Source organism: Acomys minous, assembly GCF_964271855.1.
Source record: "Acomys minous genome assembly, chromosome: 4".
NCBI classification, from domain to species: Eukaryota; Metazoa; Chordata; class Mammalia; order Rodentia; family Muridae; genus Acomys; species Acomys minous.
In genome coordinates, this window is record NC_140486.1 from 28592732 (window position 1) to 28612604 (window position 19873).

At 38.4% G+C, this 19873-nt stretch overlaps 1 protein-coding gene across 1 annotated transcript in view; it reads right to left on the reverse strand.

Moving 5' to 3' along the window:
• Window positions 1-6168: 6168 nt before the first annotated feature.
• Window positions 6169-19873, reverse strand: part of ADAMTS19 (ADAM metallopeptidase with thrombospondin type 1 motif 19) — a 197219-nt gene continuing 183514 nt past the window's right edge. Inside the window, exons 22-23 of the mRNA XM_084780852.1 lie at window positions 10864-11041; window positions 6169-7388 (exon numbers count right to left, since the gene is read on the reverse strand). Of these exons, the coding sequence (XP_084636978.1) occupies window positions 7237-7388; window positions 10864-11041 (330 nt within the window). The 3' untranslated portion in view covers window positions 6169-7236. The remainder of the gene's footprint in view (window positions 7389-10863; window positions 11042-19873) is intronic.

Genomic DNA, 19873 nt, shown 5'->3' on the forward strand with positions numbered 1-19873 from the left:
GCTTACTCAGCCTCTTGTGATAAACCCGATCTCGTTCCTTTTCAGGTTTTGAATCCGGGTCTCAAGCTCGTGGTAAACTTAACCCGGCTAAGACTGGCAGCTTGTTCTAAGTGGGAAAACAGCAGGCATGTGCGTTGTGGATCGTTGCAGGAAGTCCATTAAGACACTGCCGGGACTGACTCCTCAGTATCCAGCTCCCTTTGGATCTACCCCTAGCAGACGAGTGCCTGTGGTGTTTGGTGTTCCCAAGGCAGATTTGGAACCGGAAGGCAACCAGGCACTGAGTTTGGATGATGGTCCGTGTTGTAAGTGAACCCATCTGTTGCTAAAACAGCCAAGGTCAGGGTGACTTGATGGCCAGCCTAGCCAGCCAACAACTGATGGATTTAATAGGCATGCTCTCTGTGCACAAGCCACTCTGAATGGCCTACCCTTCTCACCTAGACCATATGGGGTTTCAGCTGGAGGAAGCAGCCTTCCCACTTGCAAGACTAATGAAAGGTAGAACTATCAATGGCCTCTAACACGCTTCAGTTGTCTATTGTTTTCCTACCTCTGTAAACCTTTCTGATGTAGCAGGAAGGCTTCTCTTTCAGACGCAGTGTGGTTCCATGTGGAATAGATTTTAGAGGAGTGCCACATAGCCAACAAGAGTCAGGATGTTCTTGAATCAGGCAAGACGCTGGAGAGCACTTACCTTCTTTATAGCAAAAATCATGAGGGTATGTGATTGGATGAGAAAGCTGACATGTTTACAGTCATAAACTTAATTTAAAAGTTCACTTTTTTCCTACAAGAATGTTTTTTACATGAAGTTTATCATCATCTTACAGTGACTATTATATCTTTTGGATGGTTATAACATATATTTGCTAGAGAAAGTAATGGGCACTTAATAATGACAGCTAATAACAAAACAGCCAAACCACTAATGTTTCAAGAATCAAGTTTATTATGTGCTTATCATGTGCTTGATATATTCTGGCTGCTGCTAGAAAATATCTAATGAACAAGCGTTTCTCAGACTGCTTTTCCTGAAGTATCCTTTGGGGGAAAATATGCACTGTCAAGAAGAGCCTAACTTGCCTTTGGCTCTCTGTATTGGCAAGTGGAGACACAGAGCTTACTTCCAAATAGATTTGATTAGACCTTTTTCTTAGCCAAAGTATGAGGTAGGTGCAATGAGCATTCAGTTCTTTGTAGGCTTCTTCCAGATTGCTCTGTATTGCCCCATGCAATGGATTTTGGGATACTGTCTCTTGAGTTGCAAATTTAGCTGCATCTTCCCCCCCATGTTCTATCAATCTTTATCATAAAAACCCCAATTCTCATTTCTTACCACTGTCCTTGAACCCTATATTTTGCGAAGAAGACAAATGCTATCCTCTCCCTGCCTGCTCATCCTCCTCCCCACCCTCACACCAAACTGACACAACTGCTTGCATCCAAGATGCCTCATTCCCATCTCTTTCCGGCCTCCTAATCACCTGTGAGTCACAGGTGACACTGAACTTTTCACAAGACCCTGTTGGTAGTGGAACAGTTTTACACTAGCAGACATGAAGTCCCTCCTTTTGTGGGGTTATGTATTCCAATTAGAAAGCCTGTTGGTTATGCCCTAGGACATGAATGCCGCTGCTGCACCTTTGGAGATATCTTGTTCTGGTCATTGTGGTTTCTAAGCATTACAGCCAGGCAGAACTATTACTTACTTTTCTTCCTTCACAGCTCTCCTACCTCCTTCCATTATGATGACAGCTAGGCATCTGGGAAGAGGATCCTAGGTCAGAAACAGCTAAGTTCTGTAAACCTTTTGCCTTAAAGGCCTAAGTGTGTAGTGAGCTTAGCAATAGGGCATTATCTTCTATTTCAGGGAGGCCATTGCATCCAAGGGCAATGACAGCAGCCTATGTGGTTTGGGAGCCTTTTCAAAGTGGGAATCCCAAGCCTGGCACTTTGTTTTCTCTTATTAGAATTGTGTATTTTTATCTTATGTGTCTAAGTGTTTTGCCTATATGCATGTAAGTGAATCATGTGCATTCGGTGCCTGTTGGGGTAAGAAGGTGGTGCCGGATCCCTTAGAACTGGCAGTAAAGACATCATGAGCCACCATATGGATGCTGAGAATAAATCTCTAGTCCTCTGCAAGAGCATCTGTGCTCTTAACTGCTCAGTCATCTCTCTCTGACATCTGGAGTTTTTTTTGTTGTTGTTGTTAGATAGTCTGAGGCTTGTGAAGGAATCATTATCTTAATAATTTCATTTAATATACATGTATATAATATATTATATAGTATATAAAGTACATATTTAAATAGTATATGTTATATAATATCACAATGTATATGTTATATTGTATGTATATATTATATATTGATGCTATAGTATACACATGTGTGTATGTGCATACATATGTACATATAGATGTAACATATTAATATAGAATGTAATTTTAAGTAAACATATAATAATTTAAATGGCTTAAAAAAAACATCTTTGATGTTATCTCTCCCTCCTCCCTCCCTGTCTCCATGTATTGCCTTCCCATTCCCCTCTTCAGTTCATATCGCTCTCAAAGTAGTTTTAATTTAATTTCCCTAGTTCCCAAAAAGGCTTAGAACAAATTTTGAGATATTTCTTAGTCAATTTATCTTTTTGTGTGTGTGTGATTTATTCACATTACATCCCAATGGTAACTTCCTCCCTCGTCTCCTCCCATCCTCACCCTCCTTTCCACTTCCCACCGTGCCCCTCCCCTAGCCTTCTGCAAGGGGCGGCCTCCCCCCTTACCATCTGACTCCAGCCTGTCATCTCTCAATAGGACTGCCATATTTGAGATTTCTCTTGTTAAGATCTATAGCCCATTTTCTAAATTGGGACACTTGGTTTCTTGACTCTTCACTTTTGTTTTGTTCCGTTTTGCTTCTTTGAGTTCTTTGTATGTTCTGGAATATTAATCTCATGTCAGATGTGTATAGATGAGACAGAGTCCCTCCCACTGTGTGGCTTCCTTTGCTGTTCATTTTATTTGTCAACTGTTGGTCTTAATGCTTGGGCAAATGGAGTCCTATTCAGAACGCACCTATGTTATTTTTAGGTGACTGCCTCTGATTTTGTGTAGCAGTTTGGTGTTTCAGATTTCACATTGAGGTCTTTGGTCCATTTGAGTGGATTTTTTTGTGCAGGATGATAGGTGAGGGTCTAATTCCATTCTCTACATTCTAGCATCCAGGTTTTTCCAGTACTGTTTATTGAAGATGCTATTTGGTACTGTGCATTTTTTGTCAAATATGAGATGGCCGTAGTTGTATGTATTCATGTTTGTGTCTTATTTTTCCCGTTGTTCTACACATCCATTTTTGTTCCAGTACCGTATTGTTTTTATTACGTTGGCTCTACACTACAGATTTAAGTCTGGAAGGGGTCTTTGTTCTTTTTGATCAATGCTACTTTGGCCATCTGGAGACTTTTGTGGTTTCCTGTGAATTTTATGATTAATGTAAAGAATATCATGGGGAATCTTGACTGGGATTTCAATGAATCTGTAGTTTCCTTTTGGTAGAATTGTCATTTTTACAATATTCATTCTACTAATTCTTGGAGGAGGGAGGTTATTTCTGTCTTCTAGTGTCTTCCCCACGCTCTTTCTTCAGAGACTTAAAGTTTTCATCATGGGGCATTCTCACCCTCTTGGTTATGTTTATTCCTGGGTATTTCTGAAGCTATTGTGAATGGCCATGTTTCCATGATGTGTTTCTCAGCATGTTTATTGCTGGTATATATAAGCGTTAATGGTTTCTATAAATTGATTTTGTTGCCACTTTGCTGAAATTGTTATTCATGTCTAGAAGTTTTCTGGTAGGATTTTGAGGGCTTTTAAAAATATGTAATAAAATCATCTGTCTAATGGGGACAATTTGACTTCTTTTTCTATTTGTATCCCTTTATTTTCCCTATCTTGTCTTATTGCTCTATCTGGTGCTTAGGAGATGAGGAAGGGAGCTACAGTTGGGATGCAAAGTGAATACATAAAAGCAAAATACATTGCAGAGGTAAGAAAACTGAGGCCCAGGGTAGGAAACTTTTAAAGAGATGTAACTATGGATATGGTGGGTTAGGTTGCCAATGGAGCTTAAGAGTTGTGGAGGGAAGTGTGAATGCCTGGCCTCTCCTCTGTGGTCCAGCAATGCTGACTTCTCTCTATTCCCTGAAGCTCTCTCCCCCTTGGGAGTTTGGATGAGCTGTTCTCCCTTTCTGCACTATTCTAGCTCTTCCTTAAATTCATTTTTTTCCTTATCATCTTCATTTAACATTAATCCTTCCAAGATGACATATAGATATATGTCATCTTTTTATATACCATCAACTCATTTCTCATCACAGCCTTTTCCCTGGGAGCCCAGCCTATTTTATTGCCTTTTACCTGCGATGGTTAATTTTATATCAACTGGACAGATGCTAAAGCTGTTTCTTGGGGGCGGGAGAGGAGTAAAGATAGCAGACAGACATATCTTCTTCCTGACTTCAATGGGACTGCTTCTAGTTTCTCTCCATTTAAGATGATGTGATCAGCCAGGCATGGTGGCATATGCTTTTAATCCCAGCACTCAGGAAGCAGAGGCAGGCGGATCTGAATCCGAGGCCAGCCTGGTCTACAAAGTGAGTCCAGGGCAGCCAAGGCTACATAGAGAAACCCTGTCTCGAAAAACCAAAAAAGAAAAAAAAAAAAAAGATGACTGTCATTTGGTTTGTCAGATGTAGTTTTGATTATGTTAAGGTGTGTTCCCTCCAGTCTTACTTTCTAGGACTTTTATCATGAAGGCATGTTGAATTTGGTCAAAGGATTAACCTGTATGTATTGAGATATTTATGCAGTTTTGGTTTTTAAACTACTTGTGTTATTGCTTTCATTGACTTGCGTATGTTGACCCATCCCTGCATCACCAAGATAAAGCCAACTTGATCATGGTGCATGATCTTTTGGATATATACCTGTATCTTTATGTTCAGTAGAGATATTACGCTCTCTCTCTCTCTCTCTCTCTCTCTCTCTCTCTCTCTCTCTCTCTCTCTCTCTCTCTCTGTGTGTGTGTGTGTGTGTGTGTGTGTGTGTGTGTATGTGTGTGTGTGTTTACTTAATTTCAATATTAGAGTAATGCTGGCTTAATAGAAAGAGTTTTTTAAAAAAAGAAAGAGTTTGGAAGTTTCTCTTTTTTGGTTTATTAGAACAAGGGTCTGTAGATCTTATTTTTTTCTTCTAAAAAAAAAGGGCGCTTAGATTTGTTATTTTGCTTTGTTTCTACTTAATTTCTGTTCTGGTTTTAATTCATTCATGCCTGTCTACTGAATTATTGTTACTTTCAAATTTTTGAGTTGCATCATTAATTCATTTCCATTTAATTAAAAATTTTTAATTTAGAAAATTGAACTATAAATTTCCTTCATAGAGTTGCTTTTAATATGTCCCAGGGTTATGTTTCATTTCCATTTAGTCCTAGGGATATTTATATTTCCTTCTTGATTTCTCCTTTGTCTTGTTCATCACTCAGTAATGTGTTATTTAATCACCATGGGTTTATGTTGTTACTAGGGAGCCATTAGCTGTTGATTTTAAACTTTCAAGTTTTGTGGCAAGATAGAATACAGAGAGCTACATCAGTGTTTTCTGAACTTGTTAAACCTATTATTTTGTGCCCACCATGCTGTCTATTTTAGAGAAGCTTCCATGGGCTGCTGGGCACAGTATTTACTTTTTGGTCCTTGGGGGGCATTTTCTATAGGTACCCATGAAGCAAATTTAATGTATGGTGTCATTTAATTCTGATATTTTACTTTTTTTTTTTGTCCAGATGACCCATCTACTGAAAATAAATGGGATATCAATGTGCTAGTAATATCTGTACCTGAAGTGAGCGGCACTATAAGAAAGGAACCTCAATTTTGGGGAACTTGAACACGTTAGGATTTGGAGTAAGCACGCATTCCTCTTGCTCCTAAAAGAGGTCCTCTGTCTCCCTTGGTTCACTCTGTCCACTTCCTGTAGTGGCTACTTGAGAACAGAGATGGGCAGTGTCTCTTCTTGCCAGGTGTGGAAATATGGACTGCCTGTGAAGAATCATGCCCCCAAAGAAAGTTTCACATATTTTATTGGGAAAAAAAAAACCCATGTGAACCATGTACAATATTTTCTTATAAAAAAATTTTAAGATGTCTTTTGAATGTTTCTGAGAATTATAACTTTTATTTTTTTTTTAAAACGAAAACCACAATGAGACTATCGAAGTGTTATCTGAATCTCATTTCCTTTTTCTTATTCCTACGGAAAAGGAAAAATATTTATTACCTTTGCTCATATGATTTGTGATTCTAAGTACTATCGTCTTTCATAAATCTGCAAGTACTACCTCTTTCATAAATCTGCTAAGGGGTGTAAGGATGTAGGAGGATCCACGTTTTCTGTGTTTGAAATACTTTTCAAAAGCTACAGTCTACTGGCATGTTAACATAATACAGGTTTTATAGGATGCTGCCACTTTTGTCACAGCTTCTCAACACCTTACACCAACAGTGCAATGGTGATTCAGTGCACAGCAATACAGTGCTTCATGCTCACAGTACTTGTGTTTAAGTGCACGCTCACGAACATGATCAAAGTCTGTCTTGACTTCCCCATTATTCAAATAAAAGTTATGGTTACAGTAGAATGTCTCCTGTGCTTGTCTCGGAATCTTAATCAAATTCAAAATACATTCTCTTAAACTCGGTCAAGACTGTGAGGTTTGTTCTGTTTGCACATCTCCTACAGATAACAGAAAATGGGCAGATTCTGCAGCAGGACACAAGAAAATATGGCAATTTCTGCATATCTAGATAAGCTATCACGCTAAGGTAGTATACACACTAGATAACTTCATGGTTTCGGTGGAGAGAAAATAGCACCTTAGAGACAGCCCTAAATGGGAAAAAAAAATATCGTTCCTTTTTTTCTTATTATATTACTAGACCCAACTTTTTCATTCATATAAAATTATTTATGAAGCCTTATAGTATTAATCAAAATGTTTGTATAACCAAAACAAATACCACATTAGATGTCTGGCAGGCAAATAAATTAATTTGATTAAATTATATGTAATCTGATAATATTTGGTCTGAAAAAAAAAACATGCTAGTGTGTGTGTTTATAAATAATGTAACAGCAACAAGCTAGGAGCCAGTCAGCCAGCCCGCCAGAGGTCAACTCTTCTGCTGTAGCTTCTGGGCATAGAAGTCCCTGCACGTCTCGCAGCAGCGCTGGTACCATCGCATGTCCTGGCACAGATTTTTCTCCCGGATCACTCTGCAGTACACTGGCCACTGGTCTCCCAGGCACTTGAAGGTCAGGGCAGCTGGGAAACAGATATCATGAATTCATTCTGTGAAGGTGCATTGATGCGTTCACTCTTTTTTTTTTTTTTTTTTTTTGCATTAATTTGTCTCGTTTTAACCTGTTTATTTTACCTGATAGAACGTGAGAGGCAAAGACACCCTGTAATAGCTCTCTTACCTGGTGACATCCCCAGCTTACCAAACTGATTACAATTAGCAGCTTACTGACTAAGCTCACAAACAATGGGTGGCAGAATTTCTAAGTTTCAGTTCCATTTATTGAACATCTCTATTAGTTGTTTTTTTTTTTCCTGCTCTGATAAAATAGCCCCAACAAAAGCAATGTGGGCCCACAGCCAAGAAGCAGAGAGGGACCCCGACTCATGTGCTCAGCTCCCTTTCTCCTTTTCATGCAGCCTAAGATTCCATCTCAGGGATATGGTGCTGCCCACCGTGGCTGGGTCTTTCCACCCCAAGTAACTTACACGATATAACTTCCTGCATGTATGCCAAAAGGTTTGTCTCCCATGTGACTCTAGATCTCAACTAGTTGACAAGTGAGATTAACCATCATATCAATTGTAAGTCTATGTATTGTTTGCATTGTAATGACTTATTTGTTTTCTGTTGTATGTATGAGTGCTTCATCTGAAAATATGTATGCGTACCATGTGCACATCTGGTGCATGAGGAGGTCATAAGAGGGCATCAGATGCCCTGGGAGCAGAGTTACAGCTGATTATGAGCTATCATGTGAGTGTGGGGCCCCTGCAAGATCTATAAGTACTTCCTTCTAACCATGGATCCATCTTTCTAGCCCCTTGTATGTGTTATTTAAACAGGGTCTTGGCATGTAAACTTTCGGGCCTGAGTGTTAAGAGTTCGAGGGTCAACAGCCACAACTAGCTCAGCACTGCAACTTTACCTGTTTCATTTAAGTTTGTAGTCATGGATTTTCATAGACAGCATTAAAAGGGGGAAATGTACTCTCTCCTCCCTTCTGTGTGGATACGTACATAAGTATTGTTTGTTTCTTTGAAGTGGTACAGCCCTGTAGCTCATATTGGTCTGGAACTCACTATGTAAACCAACATGGCCTTAGTTTCTGGAGCACCTTGCCTCTTGACCCACCTATGTTCTGAGAAGAGATGTGTGTCTTAGCCCACCTGACTTAATACAGCTACCAACACAGAAGTGCATATTAATAACTATTTCTATGAATGAAATTACAAAGGAACAGCCAAATGAAATGTGTCCATGGTAACTGTACCTTATGCTTTCCCATGTACCAAGTGGGGAAGCCAATCAAATGAATAGTGAGTCTTGGCATTGTGAGTATAAAAGCTGGTTTTCCCAGTGAGTGCAATTGGCAGTGCTTTACCCGCAGCTCTTGGACTGAGGACCTGATCTAAGCCATTCTGTATTAAATATCTGACTTCAGGCTGTCAGAGTAAAGTGTACACATAGCATCTGCTGTGAAATTCAGTTTTCAGGTTTTTTTTTGTTTGCTTGTTTGTTTTTCTGGCTGTTCCAATTAGTTTCATTAGTTTACTTTATAAAACTGAAGATTCCCAACCATGGTGCTTTGTATTTTAAAGTACACACACCTCTGTTACAGTTGGAATGTTCAATGTCCTCCATTGGCTCACATATTTAAACATTTGGTCTCTAGTTGATGGTGCTATGCCATTTGGGAAGGTTCTAGAACATGTAGGCTGCAGTGCCTTGCTGGAGGAAGTGAGTCAGTCCCTGGAGCAGGCTTAGAGGTTTTACAGATTGATTTACTTGCCGCTTTCTCTTTCTCCCTCCCCGCTACCCCCACTGCCCCTCTCTCTCTGATTCCTGTGTGTCCATGAAATGTGTTTGACTGGATGTCCACTCTGAGGCCATGCCTTCCCTCAGCCATGGAGGATGGAGACACAAATAACCCCTTAATTGCCTCACTTGCCTTTTGTTAGAGTATTTTTTTACGGCAACAGAAGGGCAGCTAACGCACCTTTCAAGGACCCAAAAGTAGCAAAATTGCAATTTTAACAAAATTCTTCCTCTGTTCCACCATTTTCTCCTAAATGACACTTCCCAGACTCCAGATGACTGCCAGAAAGGGGGTTGGGTTTTATTGGAAGCATGCATTTGAGGCATCTGTGCTTGGACTCTTTAACTTTTGTCTTCAGTACTGCTATTCTATTTTAACCAATTATGTCAAAGAAACATTAATTACTTGGCTCAAAAGGAACTGTTGTATTTCCATGAAGAGCGAAACTTCTTGACCTCACTGAATTTTGTGCTGATAATATAAAAGTACATATGATAAATTAGCTCCTTTTATTTTTGGCAATTACTCACACAGTTTAAAATGTTCTTCTGGAGGTTACATGCACAATTGAAAAAAAATTAATCCATTTCAGGTAGATGTGCCGTTAAAGCACAAACGCCACAGATGTAAAGGATAATTCGGTCATTAAGATTTGTTATGCAAATATAGGATCCCTGCACTTAGCAGGCACACTCTACTTCTTGATGGCAAATCAGATTATGTAAGAAGAATTGAGAATAACTACAGAAATACCCTATAATATAAAAGTACAAAGAACAAAGTATTGCCAGTAACCAGTACTGCATGTTCTCTATCAAAGGTGGGGCTTAGTTTCTAATTATTCCTAATATATATGTTACACACACACACACACACACACACACACACACACACACACACACACGTATTTCTGTGGAAGTGAAGTGTTGGGAGAGGCCAGGAGATTGGCTCATGATATGGGAACAAGAGAACCTTTAAGGGAACAGATGGGCAGGGTACTCGAGTTCACATGACATGAAAGTGTATGGGGGAGTACGGAGGATGGAAGGGTTCAGGAGGTACCAGTGGCCTGGAGATGCAGAAGGTGGAGAGAGGTCAATCAGAACTAAGTATCAATGCAAATGCTAAGAAAACTATCACTCTGTGTGTCAATTAAAAGACAAATTAAAAAAAACCACACCAGAACTATTGCCGGAGCCTATAAATATATACTTCTATCCTCAATTATGAGACAAGAACGTGTAGCTTTAGATGCACTTTTTTTTTTTGCAGGAAACTATCTTTATTCAGTCTGTCCCAAAGAAAACTTGCATCCAGCATCAAAGGAAGGCACTAAGCATGGAGGAATTTAAGTTTATCCACAACTCCCCCTTTCCACCGATATCAACATAGTCCCGCTGTGGAACTAGACTGAAGCTGGAATTCTGTGGCACCATCAACAGAGTGACTTTAGGTAGCGTGATGTCACTACTTCCTAGACTTATTTCTGAGTAGATGCTTCAGGGAAGGAATGAAGTCTTTACGAAACTTAAAAAACCCATCTCTGACCCCTTGGACTAAAGTATACTTAACTAGACCCAACATAGAGGCAAGCAAACTGGCTAACAAGCTTGAAGGCAATATATGAGTGGAGAGCATGTCTATGTTCCTGAAAGCCATCCCCTCTGTGATCGGCTTACCCAGTCTGGGTGATGTTATCGTATTTACATTAATCTTCTCGTTACAGGGCTGAAGGTGACAAGGTCTGTATGCTGCAGGTTTCTCTGAAGAAAAGCATTCGTTTCCATGTCTTCCTGTTATCTTATGCATGCACTGGATAACACGAGACTGCATGCCTTTGCCACAGGAAATGGAGCACTAGGGAAGAAAATGTGTGTGAGTTATTTGCTGCTTTCCCTGTCTGACTATACACACACACACACACACACACACACACACACACACACACACACACACAAATCACATGTAAAGGGAATAGAGTTATGCTTATCTGAGGAGTATCTCTTTGCCATCTCATTGTTGATGTAATGAGCTATTTGTGACCCACTGTATGTAGATTAGATGCTTTAACATATGTGCACACCCGGCAGCACTAAGTGGACTCATTGGGTTTACAAAACAACAACACTTGAAATGAAGAGGCAATAGTGGGGCAGGATAGGGGAAGAATTGGAAGGGGGAGGGAATGGGAGGTGGACTTAAAATAACATTTAAAAGTTATAGAAGTCATAAATATGTGAATGAATGAATGAACAATACACATGTTTATATTATTATTTATTTTCCTGTGTGTATGTGTGTGTGTGTGTGTAAGCCAAAGGGCCTCAGATGTCATCTCCAGAAACATCACCCATGGGACAGAGTTTATGGGTTAGGGTAGACAGACTGGCTGGGTAGCTCAGTGGGCCTTCTGTCTGCACTACCCAGTGCTGGGATTACTATGGGTAGGTAGGCACTGGAGAGCAAACCAAGTCCTCCTGCTTGTGACACCAGCTCTTTACAGACACTGCTTTCTCTTCAACCTCTAGGAAATAGAATTTTTTTAATTTTTGAATAAATAACCAAAACGTTTATGGGGTAAGAATATGTGAAAAGGTGTTCTGACCTATATTTCTATTATTTTTGTAAAGTTTCAAGACAATCAGGATATTTGAGAAAGCAAAAGGGTGAGAATATTTGCACCATGGCAAGGTTCCGTCCGCGGAGATAGAGGAGGTCCTCAATCGTTTCCCCAAAAAGTCTGGAAGTCTGTCATTGACCATCCTAATTATTCCAACTCATTCTATAAGACTCCAAAAGTATGTGCCAACTAAAGCAAAACATCGCTTTTTTTATCAGAATTATTAACAAAACCAAAATAACTAAAGACACATGATAACACAGAATTAGCTGATGAGTGCCTAAATGGTACTTTCATGAATATTAGGGAAATAAAACAATTTATATGAGGTTCTTATGAAAATAAATTTTTTAATTGTTTGAGCACAACTTGAAAATCAATATACTGCTCGGGGAATAGTAGGAATTTTGTAATTTGTATAAGTAAGCAATATTATGTCTGCTATTGAAACTAATAAAATAAAGTTTATTAAATTAACTATTTAATGCTTCTAGAATTTAATTTCCATTAGAAAACTTCAATAAGAAAGCAAAAAGCCTAGCAGTAATTATATTCTTCATAAAATACAATTTGGTACAAGTTTTATTATTCATATGTATAAAAAAAGTGAGTAAATATTTGAAGAGAGGCAGCTGGGATCCCAGGAAGTGTCCTAAATGTTTTACTTCTTACAGAAGGCAAAGCTAAATAACTGGTATTTTCTTAAATGACATCACTGCGATTAAAGACTGACAGGCATTAAAGGAGAATGCCAAAGTAATTTTGGCACGTGAATTAACGGACATGATTTTAACAAGTGCCTATAGCAACTATATGTAAATGGGACTTATTTCCCTACTGTTTTAAGCAAAGTATTGCAGTTGATGCCAGCAAATGTTTACCTTCTAGCCTATGACGGAAGTAAAACTTCCACACAATTTATGTTACACTGTCGGGTGGTTTTAAGCGAGGGTCTCATTTCATTAGTTGATGATTCTCCGTGAAAACTGAAACATTATGACAAAAACTGTGTCAAACAGTCTTAAAATTATACTTTGCTTGGGTGTCTCTGAAGGGTCCATCAATTATTGGGGTTTTTGAAATATTTATTGATTACCCATTATGTTCTGGATCCCGTACCAAAAATAAAATGGTCTATTTATACTGACGATCTGGTATTGTATTTAATGCCCTTTATTACCAAAACACAGGGACTAATGCATGGGATTAAAAACAGATTACTAAAAACAGTGGAAGCCAGTCAGCTTCATCCACTTTAAGCTGGTTGTTTGATATTAAAATAATAAGCTATACTACAAGAGACACGATTGCTGTGGGACTAAAGAAACTGGCAGCACTCCTTCTGAAAGTCTGTGTACAGAGCTGTCCCACAGGGCTGCAGCATGTCTCAGGTGTCAGGGTGGTGGTGTCTAGAGATTGTATGAGGTGCTCCCCATGACACTTGTGAGTACTATTATCATTACTCTCCATCAGAGAAAAACAGAGGCCTAAGTAAGGTAAGCAAGTCTTCCAGCTCAGAAGTGCCAGAAATGGACAATGAACTTAATTTAGCCATATGACTTTAGACTTTGGAGGGTTAAGCATCGCTGGATAGGAGGTGTTTGCTACTGCTCTTCCTAGGCGACAACAGTCAGAACTCTTTCCTCAATCCCCACGTTGCTCAATCGTTTTTACCTTTCAGAGCAGATAGTTTCTGGCAGCTTGCTGCAAACTAGAGTCAACCAGAAAGAGGGGACCTCATCTGAGGAACTGCCACCAACAGATGGGCCTGTGGGCATGTCTATAGGGCATTTCCCTGATGGATGGTTGATGGAGGATGGCCCAGCCCAATGTGGGCAGTGCCACCTGGGGCTGGTGGTCCTGTTCTGCATAAGAAAGCAGGCTGAGTAAGTCATGGAGAGCAAGGCAGTAAGCAGTGTTTCTCTATGGTCTCTGCTTCAGGCTCTGCCCCCTTGAGTTCTTTCCATGGCTCCCCCACAATAATGAACCATGATCAGGACTTATATGCCAGATAAAACATTTTTCTGCCAAGTTGCTATTGTAGAGTGTTTTGTCAAACCAACAGAAAGCAAATGAGAGCATCTTTCTATCTTACTATTAAATGCAGAAATGATTTCTTTTTTGTTAAGATTCATGTTATGTAGCATGGGATAAATTCCTTTTCCTTAATGACAATTCATTAGCACAACTTGTCTTTAGATACAGTGACCACATGGTTTGTTCCCCATCATGAGCTGTGAAAGAAGAGACTGTTGGTAATTACTCTAAGAATACAGAAATGCAGTGTGGCAGTCTTGAGTAGACTAGGACATACAGTTACATTACGTATAGATAAATTATGAACCAAATTATGTATTAAATGATAAACATAGATGGGTTCATGAATACCTGGTGTGTTCTAAGAATTGTCTAATAGTGCTTAAATGGATGCATAATTAATTTCCTTAAATCTCTAATAAATTTATAATCAATCATAAAGCTTATTTCATTAATTTACCTAATAAGTATATACTCAAAGGTGACAATGTAGCAAGTACTCTTTTGGGTACTCAGATGTGGGAGTACAAAGAAGAGAAAATGACATTCACCCTCAGGAGCTTGTATTTTCATAGTCAGTGAAGGTGAGGAAAAAACTAGTCAAACGACAAGCAGTGGTGGCGCACACCTTTAATCCCAGCACTCAAGAGGCAGAGGCAGGTGGATCTCTGTGAGTTCAAGGCCAGCCTGGTCAACAGAATGAGTTCAAGGACATCCAAAGCTACACAGAGAAACCCTGACTCAAAAAAGAAAGAGAGAAAGACAGAAAGAAAGAAAGAAAGAAAGAAAGAAAGAAAGAAAGAAAGAAAAGAAAGGAGAAGAAAGGTAGAAAGAAAAAAGGAAAAGAAAAGAAACCAGTAAATTAGTTGTGTTTTTAGATATAAACCAGTTCTATGAAGAAAATAAAAGTGCTGAAAAAGGATGGGGGAAGGTTTGCGAAAGTATGTTTTGCATCTCAACTGACAGGATGGAGAAAGAGTCCTGAAGAAAGCTTTCCTCCTCAAGGACAGGCCAACCATTAATACAAGTCTGTGGAATCCAAACATTTGTTTCTTGCTACTGCATACACTTTACTGATACCTGTTTGATTCTTTTTGCTATACGCAGTGCTTATTTTTCATATAGTCATGGTCTGTGATATGCCAATCTGTACAGGAGGAAGTATGGCAGTGTAGGCTGGAGGGTTTTTTTTTTATAATATAAGTCAAATTTAAATTTTTATTCTTATCTCTCTTATCTCCATTTTTCTTTCTAATTAATTTTAAGCTTGATCTTCACACATATTGTGAAAAAATTAAATACATTTGAAACATGGCAACTCTTTTGACTTCTAGAAAGCAGATTGTTCAAATAACAAATCCAATACTCTAAAAAAAAAAAAATAACAAGGAAATCCAAGGCATACCAGACACCTTGCCATTGAGATTTCCTTGGCAAGAAAAATGTGCTGTATTGCTAAATTAGAGCCTTGAATTGTGTATTGAGAAAATCTGTTCCCCAAACTTTCATATTGCCCTGACTGCCCTGAAGGAGCTTTGCAACAAAACGCCTCATGATTCTGTCCTTCATTTTCATTCTCTGTGGGAAACACAATTCTACTCTCCTGGCCTTGCTGTGGTAACCTTTAGAGCAAACGTAAGGAGTTAAGTTGAAAAAGAAAAAGGTTTCTAAAAATGCCTTTGGACATTTGCTTTTTTGACAGAATTAACAGAGCATACAGAAAACAAGTGTTAGGAATCCCTCCTCATTATATAATGAGCTCCAATATCTTGAAGCAAGATTTATTTTAACTAATATTCACCGTGACAGGTGACCTAAGAAAATGATCTCCATGTTTTGACATGTGAGCAATGTTTAGAAAATGTCACCTTAGATTTTTCTAAGGGAATATTTTTCTTATCTTGAGATATCAGTGACAGTTTCTAACACTAAAGTAAATTACATTCACACCTCAGCTTAAATACCAAAAATAAACATATGACAAATTTGTTCAATATTTTAATTGTTAGGGTCCGGGTGATCTATTGAAGAAAGACCCCATGGCAATGTGCATGGATTGTTTCTCTCTTCTAGAGGGTGACCCTGAAATGAACATGCAGGCTTAATTTATAGACAGTTGGAGGGATTTGTTACAAGTTTTAATTGATTGGTTAGAGTTGCGTGAGAGTGTATGAGGGGATTCAGGATTGGCTTTTTGTTTGGTTACGGGGGACATTTTGAGTCACTGACGTTTTGGCTCTTATGCAGGAGTTGGCCTTTAATTTGATTGGATGGGACCAGCTGTGCTCTTTACCAAGGCCATAAAGTAATTAAAAACATGGTATCTAGTCATTTTGTTCTATAAGCTGATTAGCTACCCATGAGCTGTCCATAACTTGTGGCTTTTTCAGGAGATGTTAGAAACTTGACCTAGTTAGTCAGAGTAAAATCCTGAAGCCTGTCATAAAGTTGGTCTAGTCAAGCAAACTGGGGTCTTGGTGGGGGTGCAGGAGTTGTTGAGATCCCTTGGGGAAGGTCCTTTCATAATTACCTTGGAGTATAAAAACAATTAGTTTGTTAAATGAGGACCACAAGAAGAAATACTGGCAAGTCAACCTGGTTCCAACAATAATTGACCTTCCTTTAAAATAAGACTGATATCTTGTGGCAGGCGATAAAGGCTGACTGGCTCCTACAATGCTGTTACTGTAAAGATTTCTTAATGACTCTAAGAGAAAAATGTAAAAGGAAGAAGGAAAACAAAAAGTTGTCCTAGAATTAAAGAGTATGATAGAAGCTTTCTGATTCTTGTCGCAAAGGAGCTCAATATATAACACACACACACACACACACACACACACACACACACTAGTATTAGAATGAAATATCTCTTGAACTACAAATGCCATTTTACCTTACTCACAGCACTTTTTAAAACATACATTAAAATAATGATGAAATCTACTTATCAACCAACTAGTGTTACAGAACTATTTTATATTTGGTTATGCAGTTACAATTTGAAGCAACATGTGATTCTTAACAATGGGATAAAATAAGACTTCCAAATCCAACTTAAAAAGTGTGAGACTCTAGAGGAAAATATATTGCGATTCTAAATTGTTGGCTAAATGTAATCTTCTCTTCTGGATGAGGTATAGTCATTTAGGTGATGTCTGAGCTCTTGTGATCTATCTCTCATTCTCAATACAGTACTTAGCTATTTACACATCATGGGAGATTTGGGAATATAGAAATCTATACTTAGATTATATAATCAAATAATTTATCATCAAGTCATATAAACATTAATCTGTGAAAGTTATAAACAGTCCTTACAGGCTACAAATTTCTTCTAGTTGTAAACACTGTAGACTGCCACTTTAAAGATTTTACCAGAAAGCCACAGAACCCAACTGTAAAATCATCTCTAATGGGTAGGTTATTTAATTAAAAATTGTTAGATTAAAAAAAAAAGCTAATGTAAACTTGAAAATAAAAAATAATCAGCATATTTAAGTGTTAAACATATTATTTCTCACAGTTGACCTTCATAGAGATTACTCAGGATTCCTTAGTTCTAGACGGTGCCAAAGATATGTATTTTGGAGAAAATGTGTTTTCTCTAGGCCAAACACTAAGAAAAGCTCTGTAATACTTTACTCATTTCCAGCTGGCTGTTAGAAGAAATAGGAATTCCTAAATTAAGGGAAAATTGTCACTGGCAGGGCTTGACATTTTTTCAACTACCAATATAACGGACAGTCTTAGAAAACATGATCTAATCTGTAATGGTAAGTGCCAATCTGTTACAAGGCTGGCGGCACGGAGTCAGGGAATTTGTCTTTGGGAATAATGAGATATTCGAAAGTGGTTTAACAAGAATGAAGTAGCAGTGGACCTCAGAGGGAAGCTGACCAGCGACTTCCACTGGAAATGATTAGCGCAGCATTCCTCATGGGCTATGTCCATGCTTGGCAGCTCCCACTCAGCTTTTTAATGAAGTGAGTGTGAAACATGCACACTAAAGGACAAAAGCTGGGCTTGTTGCTTAAGATGCGCTGTTTACTTTGGTCAGTGTTTTGGTGTCTTTTTAAAATAGTTTGTGGGCTTTATTTAACACATGGGTGTTTGGATTCGATTCGTTCCTAGATGTCAGACATTTGAGAGTGTTCTTTTCTTCCCTCCATCCCTCCCTCCCTCTCCTGTCTAAAGGTCTAAGTATTCTGCTGTGTTTAATGAAATGTTTGCATGTAGTTAAAGCAAGCCCAGAAAATGTATGTGGTGAGATCAAACAGATTGCTTATGAATTATTTAAGAGATCTTAATACCTTGTGAAAGGGCTGTGAGTCTACAATATTAAGTGTACATTGATTGATATAGCAATGGGGGAAAAGAAAGACGGGTTACAGCAAAGCAAGTGACAGTCAAGTTTCACCTATATTTGTCATGTAGGCAGCTTGCAGAGGGCCTCACAGAGCTAAGGAAACCCAGGGCACATATCCAGATAGTTCTGCTGTATTGTCTCACACAGAGCACTGCTGCAACCATAGTGATTAAACTCTGTTTTAAATTGAAATAACTTTCCAGATCTCATTTAGCAGTTCTGTCAAATGCTGACCAGATGTAAGAGAGAGGAATTAATTATTTAAATTTTAAAATTCATTTTATAGTCTTTTAATAAGGAAAGCTCTGATTGCAAATGTATTAGCAAATGCACACGTATTAGCATATAGTAGCTATCTTTAACTTATTCAACTTTGACAGAAGCCACATATTTGATAGGTCTCAGAGAAAATTATTAGGTGAGAGCCACACTCTTCAATGTTTCCCTTCCAGGTTAGACAACTGCTATCTATACTAGTGGTGAACATTCCAGGCACATCACATCACAAAGATGCCAAAGAGGTCTGCTATCCCCCCATTAAACTTTAAGGAAGCTAGCGAGATGGCTCAGCAGATAAGAGCACATGTAAGGAGAGAGCAAAGACCTGAGGTGGGATGCCCAACACCCAGAGAAAAAGCTCCTCATGGCTCTGATTCCTTGTAACCCCAGCATCAGAGACAGAACATGTGTTTCATAAAAGCATACTCATATAAGCATATTCTCTCTCTCTCTCTCTCTCTCTCTCTCTCTCTCTCTCTCTCTCTCTCTCTCTCTCTCTCTCTAACACATACACTCAACCTTAGAAATATTTATAGTCTCCAATATCAGTAAAGTTAAATAAGTATGGATTTACTTTAAATTTGCATGTTAAAATATTACAAGCTACTGTATAGCAAAAAGTGAAGTGACCTGTTCAGCTACATAAAATTACATTGATTTAATTTACTTAAAGATATTTTAAATTACTTATCATTGCTCTAATATATATGAAACATCTCTAAATTTAGGAGGATGAGGTAGAAACATCTCATGTTTCAGGTGACTGAAGGCTACGTAATGATTTATAGCCCAGCCAGAGCTATAGTTTATGATCTTGTATCAAAAAAATAAATATATAAATAAACGAAACAAACTACCTATGTAACATATATATAATAAATATATATACACACATACATAACTATAATACATACACATAATATGAAACATAGTTGTAGAATTGGAGCCAGAAAAATCATAAATATTCCAAAGAAATATAATTTTGAAGTGTGTTTGTTTCCCCGAGGAGAAATGGAAGTGGTGTATACTTGGTCAACATTTCTACATCTACTATCATGGTATATTTGCTGAGATAGTTGTGAGGAGGGGCAAGGAGTTCAGGTGTTCTGAAGAAAACAACAACAACGTAAGACAATACCAACTGAATGACACAGCCAAGTGCCATGGATCCCTGAAACGTCTTTTGTTGTGGGAGCTTTTGCTCTGGTCCTTGAAGACTTGTATAGTCAGAAGAATTACAGAGAGTCACCAGAGAACTGCAGTTGCAGAAGGAAAAACTGCTCAAGCCACTTTGGCTAATGAATAGATGAGTAGACAGTTTTGAATGAGTCAGCATACCGACAGTGTTAATGACAGAGTGGACAGGGATTACATTATCACATTGGAA